Source organism: Panthera tigris, chromosome C1 (genome assembly GCF_018350195.1).
Source record: "Panthera tigris isolate Pti1 chromosome C1, P.tigris_Pti1_mat1.1, whole genome shotgun sequence".
NCBI classification, from domain to species: Eukaryota; Metazoa; Chordata; class Mammalia; order Carnivora; family Felidae; genus Panthera; species Panthera tigris.
Window position 1 is genome coordinate 161,456,567 of NC_056667.1, and position 12,110 is coordinate 161,468,676.

General features: G+C 40.6%; 1 protein-coding gene, 1 long non-coding RNA gene and 1 pseudogene across 15 annotated transcripts in view; 2 read left to right on the forward strand and 1 right to left on the reverse strand.

Moving 5' to 3' along the window:
- The window catches only part of LOC102957346, a 130,845-nt gene that overhangs the window by 44,640 nt on the left and 74,095 nt on the right, over nt 1–12,110 (forward strand). The window lies entirely within an intron of this gene.
- On the forward strand, nt 210–309 carry LOC122241704 (annotated as a pseudogene).
- The window catches only part of WIPF1 (WAS/WASL interacting protein family member 1), a 122,824-nt gene continuing 118,143 nt past the window's right edge, over nt 7,430–12,110 (reverse strand). For all 7 annotated transcript variants that reach the window (XM_042994726.1, XM_042994723.1, XM_042994725.1 and 4 more), the window contains one exon: nt 7,430–9,745. In XM_042994726.1, the coding sequence (XP_042850660.1) occupies nt 9,690–9,745 (56 nt within the window). In that variant the 3' untranslated portion in view covers nt 7,430–9,689. The remainder of the gene's footprint in view (nt 9,746–12,110) is intronic.

Here is a 12,110-nt window from a genome sequence, read left to right on the forward strand (position 1 = left end):
AAATGGAGTATTTAGTATGACAAAAAGTGGATGCCATCTCATGATTTAATTTTCATTATATATATATATATATATATATGAATATATTCTTATATATATTCTTTCAAAGGCCCAAATTCAGGGGTAGCACCTTAGAAAAGAGATTCTGAATCTGGAATGTGCATCAGAATGACCTTGAACCTTGTTAAAAATATAAATTCTCATTCTTGGTTCAGCGGTACAGGTACTGAAATTTGAGTGATACAGAGAAGATTGTCATGTTCCCTGTGCAAGGATAACATGCAAATTTGTGAAGTGGGTCATATTAAAAACATTTTCCTGGGTTCCAAGAGATTTTTATTTGGGTAGGTCTGAGGTGGAGCCCAGGAACCTGTATTTAACAAGCACTCCTTAAGTGCTTAAGTGGTCCACAACTTTCATTTTGAGAAACACTGGAAGTCTTACTCAGAAAGATGAGGGGGGTGCCTGGGTGGCTGAGTCGGTTAAGCATCCGACTTCGGCTCAGGTCATGATCTCACTGTTCATGAGTTTGAGCCCCGCATCAGGCTCTGTGCTGACAGCTAGGAGCCTGGAGCCTGCTTCAGATTCTGTCTGTCTGTCTGTCTCTCTCTCTCTCTCTCTGCCCCTCCCCTGCTGGAGTTCTGTCTCTCTCCGTCTTTCAAAAATAAACAAACATTAAGAAGAAAAAAAGATGAGGAAAACACACCTGAATGTGGGGCAGTAAGGCTGAACCAATTCACAAGAGTTGTACCTTCTTTGGGTCCTGGTGATGCATTACTTCAAGCTTTTGAATAGGTCATGTATTCTGCCTTGTCCTAAAGTTATTTGTGTACTTGCCTCAGTCCACAAAGGACTGACTGTAAGCTCCCTGAAACACGGAATTTAGGTGGTCCTGACCTTTGTGTCTTCAACTGGATTCACCCCATGCCTTCTCATTACTGAGAAGGTGCTCAATACTATTTGTCAGATGAATGCAGACAACAATGGCAAAAATGCAGTTTGAAGACTGTGACTGAAGTAGTCTTGGCCCCTTCACTCACCAGGGATAAGACCTTGAGGTCACTTCCTCCCTCAGTGTGTCAGCCCTGCATTTGTAGCATGGGAGATCAGTCTCTTCTCCACCACAGGGCTGCTGTGGGTAAACATGAGGGACTGTTTGTGAAAATACTCTGAAATTCTGGAGCCACTTACTTGACTTCTTTTGAACATGACTGTCTTTTGCTTTACCTTTACTTCCCCTGTGAATGAGCGCTGGGTTGTATGACTGAGGCAAAGAACACAAAGTGTACTTCTGGCCATTATGGGAAAGCAAATTCTATGATTTGGAATTTAAACTTTTCCAAGTTCAAGGAGAGTAAAAAATAAATTCAATACAAAAAGTTTATAATAGGATTGGAAGAAATACTCCACAAATATTGAACAGTAGAAAGCAAGGGAGATACATTGAAGAGCACATTAACTATTCACATTGCAGTTTGGGACTTTCAGAAATCTGTGCTTAATGAAAAATGATGTCTGAATTTTAGTGGCTCCCCTGAGATCACCTTAAAAGGTAGCAAGTGTCTGATAAGATGAGCTGATAAATACAGGTACGTTCTTTTGACAGTGTCAAAATGGTAGTTATGACCACTCCTTAAACTGTAAAGGAGCAAAGAACCAAAAGAAATTAGGTCACTTAACAAGAGGCAATGTGCCCCAGCTGGTAAATGGTGGGTCTGGGACTAGAGCTAGTGCATAGCCCAGTGAGGAAAATAAATGCAATGTACCTACGAACCTATGTTTATTCAGTTGAGCCTACTATCTTTTATTCTAAGAGTTTGGCTTATTAAAATGTCCTTGCTTTTATGAAATGTCAGTAATTTTTTTAAACTGGCATATGGAAAGTTGACAATATTATGACTTCCCATTCAAATGTATTTATTCAACCTTGAGTTTGAATTCTGGATCCAATCACAGCAAGTGGCTTGAGGCAAATTTCTAATCGATTCAGGCCTCAATTCTCCACATGTAAAGTCACATTGACTAACAATGACATATGTAATAATATTTGCAAAGACCTTAGCACAATTTGTAGTACATAGTAGATGATCAATAACTGGTGGTGGTTATATGGAAAATGAAAACAATATTTATGTTTTCATCTAGATAAGTAAATTAGGCAATGGGTCTTATGTTTACACTTCTGTGTTAGATATATTTTTCCATTTTTCTATGGTGGCCCCATCTGGGACCTGTCCATACCTTTGCTCTAAGAGTAAGTCCAAGCAGGAAGCACCAAGGGGGAGGGAATTTCCCTTTCATGCACACAGCCAACCAGCCTTGTGTTGGTGGTGAGGAGCATGTCTCTAGAACCAGTGGTAGAGTGGGTTTGTGCCTACTGGCTGATGTTCTTGTTAAATCTAGAATGTAGACCCTTGATTCTAGGACTAGTGCTTCCTATTGTATAATATGTATCTTCATATTCCCTATGCCTAATAAATTGTAGCTACTCAATCAGTGTTGTTTATTTGAATGAATACATGTAAAAATGGATCTTTGGTAATACAATAGCACCATAAGGCATTAGGGTTTCCCAATTATCTGATATTTGCTTCAGGTACCTATCTTAAATAGATAGCATTTTGACAGTCGACCTTTAACTTACTAAACTGCTTGGAGACAGAAAACAGGAAAAGGGTGGGAGTTCCTCATGACTAAAACACATTTATGTTGAGTCCATGATGGATATACCAGCTGTTCTGGCAGGCATCTTCCTGGGCAAAATTTAAGCTAAATCTGAGCTCAATGTCTAATAGCATCCAGACTTCTTTCCCAGACCCCTCAGAGGTCAAACATGTTATCTAGATGGGTCACATTGTGGGGCCTTTAAGTGACTCTAATGCAATGTGAGCGGTACAATGATTGAATTATTTTAGAAATATCTACTGACCACTCTGGGAGTACAAAGGAGCACACACTTTTGCTGTCTTCTATTTGTCTGGGACCCTCCTGTCACTGTTATGGAAAGCTGGTGGCTTAAGAAAGCTTTTAAGATACGCACTTTGGTTGATTTCTCTATCAGAAGCTGGGAAGGGCAATAAGGCAAGGACACGTTTTGTGGGGCTGAGCTTTAGACAATTTAGGCTGCTATATTAAGAAAATTAGTATAAAATCATGAATAAAACATTAGATGTAAAAATGAGTCCTTCCTTATTAGAAGGGATCCTTGCAAGTGGAGGTCCCAAAGCTGGAGCTTCCTTAGCTTCCTGTAAATGTGCCTCTGTAATGCTAAGGAATTCGTGGTAGAGTGTTGATGGGACATTTCAAACATTTACCAGTAAGAGAAATGTGTACAGGTATCCCCCGATTTTTTGAAAGGTTGCATTAGGCCACTTCACTTTTATGGAAGACCTACATTGTACCTTTTTGCTAACTGAAAAAAATCCAAAGAGAGTTTTTGCTTTTAGGAAAAAGGCAAAAAGTGAAAATAGCGTTCAGTGTTTGTTTTGCAGCAAGCCATTGTAGAAGCAGTGCAAGCCCCAAGCCGTGAGGGTGGCACCGCCAAGCCCCTTCCCTGGAAACCACACTGGGCATCTCAGCGTCAAGCTCTGTAGCTTTGAACCTTGCCTCTGAGCATCTGTGCTTTATCTCAATTTATCTTGCACATCTGTTAGCAAGATGTGTCCTAAGGGACCAGAGAAGCCAAAGAGAGATTGTTTTTCTGGGTCTGAGAATGCTCAAAAAATCTTCCATGTGAGTTCACGGTAATTGTTTCTTTGCTTTATGCCATTTTGGCTTAGGAAAGTTTTCATAGGAGCGCTCTGCTTTCGGGTAGTGGGGGAATCCTGCAGCTAACTATAGCTCCAGAGACAGACATGAAGGACCAAGTGCTCAGAGTGCAGGGAAGCCAGGCTGTGGGGAAGACAGCAGAGAAAGGGGCCACTCTAAATTATGTGTCCAGGAAGCCTTCAGTTAATCGGAATGTCAGGGAACTGGGGAATCCTTTAGGAATTAATAAAAAAAAGCAGGGCACCCGGGTGGCTCAGTCAGTTAAGTATCTGACTTTGGCTCCGGTCATGATGTCATGGTCTGTGAGTTCGAGTCCCGCATCCCACATCAGGTGAGCCCCTGCTCCACTTCGGGTGAGCCCTACTTCTCCATCTCTCCCTGCCCCTTGTGGGATTCCCTCTCTCCCTCCCTCTCTCTGCCCCTCACTCACTTGCACCCTCTCTCTCTCAAAAAAATTAATCAAAAAGTAAAAAGACATTTTTATAGGCCATCAAAACTTTTTCTAAAACCTTCCCTCCCCCGCCTCCAGTTTTCTTGTAGTTTAAAAAAATTTTTAAACCAGTTTAATTTGGGGCACCTGGGTGGCCCAGTCGGTTGAGCATCTGACTCTTGATTTTGGCTCAGGTCATGATCCCAGGATTGTGGGATTGAGCCCTGCTTCAGGCTCCCTGCTGAGTGTGGAGCCTGTTTAAGATTCTGTGTCCCCCCTATCCTGCTCTCTCTCCCTCTGTAAAATAATAATAATAATAATAATAATAATAATAATAATAATAATAAATTTAATTCACCCATTGAGATGAAAGGAGAAAAGAAACCAAATAATCCCTTAAGGGAGGAAAATTATAAAGTATTCACTTTCTCTTCTTAATAGAAAACTCTCTGTTGCTTTGGCACTTGTGACTGGTGGGAGCAGGGGTAACTGCTACTCTGAGACCATTCCTCGGATAGAGTGGGGACACTATTTGGTTGTGGTGAGGCTGGTACATAAAAATGTACCGAATGGCTGAATGAACCAAATGAATGATTCCAGTTTTAACAAATGAGGCCAGTTTTGAAAGCAATTTTTATCCTAAGAGTGTTGCAATTAAATTTTATTAGACTCTTTTTTAAAATGTTTATTTTGAGACAGAGAGTGGGTCCAGAGAGAGAGGAAGAGAGAGAATCCCAAGCAGGCTCCAAGCTGTCAGCACAGAGCCTCATGTGGGGCTCGATTTCACAAAATATGAGATCATGACCTGAGCCAAAATCAAGAGTCAGACCCTCCACTGACTGAGCCACCCAGGCGCCCCAAACTTTAGCAGACTCTTCTGAATGCACTGAAAATGCCTTCCTGAATATGGCCTCAGTTTGATAGCAAAGGGATTAGAAAATCGAATGGAACTAACTTTCATTGAGCGCCTGACATATGCCAGTTATTTTGCCTGATGTTCTGTATATTTAAGCACTGTAAACATTTTGCAGTTGAGGAAATTAGAACTCAGAAGGCTTAAATACCTTGTCATTGGCCTTCCAGGGAACAAGTGGCAGAGCTAGGGTCCAGATCCAAATTTGCATGTCCTGGGCTTGTTCTCTGACCCTGTAGCTTGTCATTTGGTCTTTTCTTTCCAGCAGATGTGAAAGACACATGAAGCAGAGACTTGCGCTAGAGGTGGGGAGGATCATAATGAAGGGAGCGTTGGGGCACCTGGCTGGCTTAGTTGGCAGAACGTGTGACTCTTGATCTCTGGGTTGTGAGTTTGAGCCCCAGGTTGGGGGTGGAGATTACTTAAAAATGATATCTTAAGAAAAAATAAGGAGGCATGTGGTGGTGAGGTGACAGGCCAGGCTGCTTGTGCATCAGTAGTATGTGATTTGGGGTCTTATATACTCATCTGTAAGACCAGAGGGTGGGACTAGATGACCTCCAAGTGGAGTGACCACACAGCCCAGTTTTCCAGGGCAGCCCCAATTTGTACCTGTTGTGCCAAAGCAACAATTATCAGTATTCCCTCCTACTCTCAAAAAGTGTTCTACTCGTGGATCATAAATTCTGAGGCTGCCCTATATATAGGTTCTTTCCAGGTCTTACTTCCAAATGGAATCTAATAATTTCCTTGATGACCAAAGCAGCATGAATTTTCATTTTTCAGGCCTGTGAGGTCGAAGGGACATCATGTGAGGTGTCCTCTGTCTGGAGGTTGCTTTGCATTTCTGGTACGGATAGTCTGCCTGCTATTGCCTCTTCCTCTACCGGTACACTAGGAAATTCCCTTTCGGGCAGTTTGGCTCCAGTAAATTTGGGATCATTATGTAAATATTTGTTGTTTCACCAAGAGTGGCTACCTGGCTACCAGTTACTGAGTGCCAGAATAAGTCAGGCCAAGTACTGAGTGTATTATCTCATTTAATGCATTTATTAATCCTGTAAGATAGTTACTTACCTTGTAGATAAGGAAGTGGAGGCTTAGAAAAGTTTGCAACTTGCAAGTAAGAGATGGACGCAGGTCTTCTAATCTCTTAACCATTATACTGCATTAAGATACATACACACATGTGCGCAGCAGATAATTAAAAAAATTATCGGGCCCCCTAAGTTCCCCCTGGCCTTTCCTGTATTTCTCAGTGTCAATTCTATTCTTTGTGGTTTCCTGGCCCATTGGTCCCACCATCCATCTGTACCTTAGAGTCTTAAAGCATCTTCTTCAAGTAAACAGACAGCAGACTTTGGCTATGATGCAGGTTCTCAGGAAAAACAAACAAGGGATTAGAAAGTAGATGTGAGGTACACACACCAGGAACCTCCACGACTACCTTCTCCTTTTCTTTTCTTTGAGTTTGTCTTTCTTTACCAAAGTATGAAACAGAAAACAGACACTTGCTTTTTCATTTGTATTTACATAGACAATACTTCAATAAAAACCACCGGTTGACACTCTTATCATTCTGCTTTTATTTATTGTCTGGCTAACTTACAAAGACGCAGATGTCTAGGGTAGACTCTACCCCACCATTTAAACTGTCCTAATGACATCGATACCAAAATGTGCATGTGTACATAATGCAGTGGTATGAAAAACATTTTTTTTTCCTTTACTGTCCCTGACTATAAACAGGGAAAAATTAATTTCATGCCAAAAAATTTTGGCCATTTTAACAATCATCCCATTTCTGCTACTAAAATAACAAAATTGGTATTACAAGTTAAAATATAAAAGCCTAACAGTTTTTACAAATATGCAAATAATCTGCTACTTAGACATAAAAAGTCTATTTCTTTCAAATCACAAAGTAAGGCACCATTGGATTAAACATTTCTCTCGGCTTCTACTAAATAAAATGCATAGTGAAATAAATATGGAACACTGAATTTTAATACTGTAATACATTTCAATATAAAATGATATGTGAATATTAAAATACTGTATTGCATCTTGAATACATTTATCTGGAAATATTGTGGAAAAAAACCAAATGTGAGCCCTGATTTCAGGGAAGAAAATATTCATTTTTGTGATTTGCCATAGTTGAAGATTTTAGCATAGAAATTATTCAGTTTGGGCTGCAATTAGGTCACCAACTTTCGAAGAAAGGGTGTAGGTGTATTAATGAAACATTTACTTAAAAAAAGACCTGCTAAAACTTCTCTGTCCTGGATGAAGAGCAACTCTGTACTGTGGCTCTGTTTCAGACGTTAGGAGGGCACTATGAGGTTGGGATATACAAGGAAATTGGCCATTCTTACTGCCCCTTATAAAATTCAGATCCAAAATCCTTTGGATCAGACTTTTCTATGCCATATTTGCTATTAAGGCCAGATTCCGCCTTTTCTAAAGTGGGTCATAAGGTTTTATCATAAGGATTTGTATCAACTACTGATATCTGATCAAAGAATCCAAAATAAAATGATGCTATTACCTAAAAAAAATGTTTTTTCGAAAATACTTTGCCACGTTTGTTACACTTTTATATTTCTTAGTTCTCTTTGGGTAAAGGGCCCCAAATGACTGTATGACAGACAGATGAATGGTAGAGGAGAGTTAGAAAAACCAAGTTCTCTAATGTTCTAAGCCCAAGACTTTGGCAAGGAAAGTTACAAAAATACAATATATTCAAATGGGCAACTTCATAATTTATTAGATATCCCATTTATTAGAACTCTAAGTTCTTTTGCTTTTATATAAATGAAACAATTATTTATTCTATAAATAGGAATGTGTCTTTCAAATTTTTCTTTGGATTGATTTCTCGTTAGCATCTCCCAGGAATACATGAATACACTGAAACCAGGATACAAAGTTTAGGTATACATATATATATATATGTGGCCACGTGCTTTTAAAAAATAAGTAATGGTAATTTTAAACATAACCATATAAAACATCTAAATGGAAATACTCCCCCCCTCCCCAAATCTATATAGCTAGATTTAAAAGTCCCAGTAAAGTTTTGTAAACAAAAATCATACAAAAAAAGGGCAAGGCTGGCTCATCCCTATGGTCCTTCCCATGGAGCTGTATTTGTATAGATCCAAGGCAAGTGATTCCCCCGGCAGAGTCAAGACAAATTCTCTTGGATTTGTAGTAGCAATGTCTCTCAACCCCATCAACATCAGATTTAGATTAGAGTTTTGCCCATCAACCCAAACCTGCTTCCTTCCTCCACATTTCCAATTTGCCACCTTTTCCTAACTTTCTCGCACAACTGTGGAGCCTACGAGCCTCCCTGCCCTGATGTGCAAGCTAGACAGAGGAGGAAATGAAGTGCAAGGCAGGAATCCAACTGATAGGTGAGCTCAAGGCAGCTGGCTCTGAGCCCCAAAGCCCCAGCTGGCTTTCGGTTTCTTTCCCATGGCTTTATTCCACGTGACTGTACACCCTGTGAGATCAATTTCTGACCTTGGTATTGTGAAGCAACAGATGTTAAGGCAAGAGGGGGAATAAGGGAGCAAAATCTAAGATCAAGCTGTCTGCCAAACAAGGAGTTAGGTCCTAACCTCATTTTTAGTTACTTTTTGAATGGCTAAAGCTCATCTTGCATTTTCTTTGTTTGTCTGTTTTTGAAATAAGAGGTTTTGTACCATCCTCTGTCTTCTGGGCCTGTGCTGTCCAATATGGTAGCCGCCAGCCACATGTGGCTGAGCACCTGGGATGTGACTAGTCGGAAAGGAGATGTACTCTCAATGTAAAATATAGCTGCATTTTGAAGACTTAGTACCAAAACACAATGTGAAATATCTCCTTAATAGTTGTTATACCAATTGCAGGTTGAAATGATAATATTTTGGGTATTCGGGTTAAATAAAATATATTAAAATTAATTTCCCCTTGTCCTTTTTTAATGTAGCTACTAGAAATTAAAAAACTGCTTAGGTGGCTCACATTGTATTTCCATTGGAAAGCTCTATCCTAGAGCTTATCTCAGACTGCCAAAGATTGGACATCCTGTAACTGAAAAATGTTACATGAGCCCTGATGCAGCAACTTGCTTCCATGGTCTGTGGTGCATGCAATCGGACAGAAAGCCAAGCATGCAAAAAGGGCATGGAAGCAAATAGCTCTCAGGGACTTTAATATTACAGTCTGTAGCAAATAAGCAGTGAATGTTTGAATTTGGTTGGTTGAGAGCTAGGACACAATTCATCTCTCCCACCTTGCCACAAAAGCCTACTGACCCCTAAGCAACCAACGCTGGCGGGCTGTAGCTGAAGCAAGCAATAGCTTTGAGAATATACACAACATAAAAAGCCAGGTGCATTCTTTCCTGCATTCCCACCCCCTCCCCCCACCCCCCCCCCCCACACACACATTCCCATGTTACCCTACCTTCCTCCCTATTGCCAGTATGAAGGGGCCAAGGGAAGACAAGGGGAGGAGGGTTTGCAGCCCTTGGATAGTAACAACAGAAGTAGCTCTTGGGCTCAGATGGAGAAGAGCAGGTAAAGATCACCTCGGGATGGGAGGGAGTGGAGGGGCACCCCTTTCTCTTCGGTTGGATCCACCTTGATGAAAACATAGACAAAATACAAATTTTGGTTAGAAAGCTTGTGATCTCACTATACAAATTGAAGGATGGCTGCAAAAGTACCCACTACCTCACCCTCTATGACCAAGGCTGTAAATAACTGGCATTATGTGAATGAGAAGTAACAAGTGAGGAGAAGAAGCAAGTGAGGATCTGAATGAACATTACTAGAGATGGGTGACCCACCACTGGCTACTGAGTACTTGTGAAATCAAGGGAAAAAAATTGTAAACAGTTTTTTGAAGTTTACTTATTTAGGGGTGCCTGGGTGGTTAAGTTGGTTAAGCATCAGACTTCAGCTCAGATCATGATCTTGTGGTTCATGGGTTCGAGTCCTGAGTTGGGCTCTGTGCTGACAGCTCAGAGCCTGGAGCCTGCTTCAGACTCTGTGTCTCCCTCTCTCTCTGCCCCTTTTCTGCTTGTGCTCTCTTTCTCTCTCAAAAAAAAAAAAAAAAACACATTAAAAAATTAAAAAAAAATAAAAAGTTTACCTATTTATTGAGAGAGGGGGGAAAAACCAAAACAAAACACGAGCAGTGGAGGGGCAGAAAGAGAGGGAGAGAGAATCCTAAGCAGGTTCCATGCTGTCAGTGCAGAGTCCTATGTAGCGCTCAAATCCACAAACTGTGAGATCATGACCTAAACCAAAGTTGGACGCTTAACTGACTGAGCCACCCAGGAGCCCCAAGAAAAAATTTAAAAAGTACTTGTCTTCTTGCCACAAACATAGTATGTATTTATGACAGATTCAAAAAATACTGACGAACAAAAACAAAACAAAATCTCACCAATGCCTGTACCACCTGGAGATAACCAATAACATTATGTAAATATTTTCCATTTATTTTCTCTACATAAACAGTTCCCTTTTTTCTTCCCCAAATAGGATCATATGTAGTTGGTCTGAATCTTTTTCAAGAGTCGTTACTGTTTATACATATAATTATTAATGACACATTACATTCTATTATACAGTATACTCTATCTAATCAATCCCTTTTGTTGGGCATTTAGGTATCTTCTAATTTCTAAACAATGCTTTTAAAAAAAAAAGCTTATTTTGAGAAAGAAAGAGAGAGAGGATGCGTGTGTGAGTAGGGGAAGGGCAGAGAGAAAGGGAGAGAGACTCTAACTCACGAACCGTGAGATCATGACCTGAGCCGAAATCAAGAGTCGGATGCATAACTGACTGAGCCAGCCAGGTGCCCCAACAATGCTTTTTTGATAGTAACTATCCTAAAAGGTGTGAAGTTGTATTTCATTGTAGTTTTATTTGCATTTCCCTAATGATCAGTGATTTTGAGCATCTTTTCATGTGTTTCTTTGGCAATATGGATATTTTCCTCAGAGAAATGTCTATGTAAGTGTTCAACCCATTTTAAAAATTGGGTTTTTGTCGTTGCTGAATTGTAGGACTTCTTTATGTATTCTGGATATTAATGTTTTATCAGATATATGATTTGCAAATATTTTATCCCATTTCGTGGGTTGCCTCTTCACTCCGTTGACAGTGTTCTTTTAAAAACTATGCATATTCTGGGCTCTCAGTACCAAGTTTAAAATCCATTCACAATTTTTAAAATTCATTTATCTCAGATACATTTTTTCTAGGATCTAACAGGTGTTAGGCATGCAGCCAGGTGCTCTGATGCTGTGAGCAGACGTAGCAGGGGCACATGTCAGTTGAGGAAGGCTGCTGTGGCCACCGCTCTGGAGAGACTTCAAGGTGGGCTGGCACTGACAGATTCTTCAGGAGGCAGATCAGCAGGGATTTCTGAGATAGAACCAAATCTCTGAGCAAGGGGAGGAGTTAGAAGAAGACACTGGCACCCCATTACCTTGCCTCTTCCTTCTGCATCCCGACCACATTTTTTCTTGGGCCCATACCCAAGCAAAGACTCATCTAGATGGAAACCAGTCATCTATCATGGAGCCCTGACCATCAGCTGACATACCACAGGTGGTTAGAAAAATGAGGGCTGGCCTTATGCAAAGCTGCAATTAGGTGGCACAGCTCAGGGCCGCCTGGGTGCCCTCCAGGCTGGTGCCCTACCTGGAGGCCACGGCAGCTATAGGAGCACAATAAAACCACTCCGTAGTATTTTAGTTAGATGATCCAGAGATAATCCATTCAACACACGGAATGCTGGAATATTTAAAGCAAATCTACAAAAACATTTTTGGGGGCAGTGGACGTTAATTCAATTTAAGAAACATTTTGAAATGCCTACTATATTTCAGGTTCTGTGCCACTTGAGGAAGATGCAATCATAAGCAGGACAGTTCCAGTCCTCAGGCTGTGTTCAGTCTTAAAGACAGAAGGGTAGGGAAGGGAATGTGTT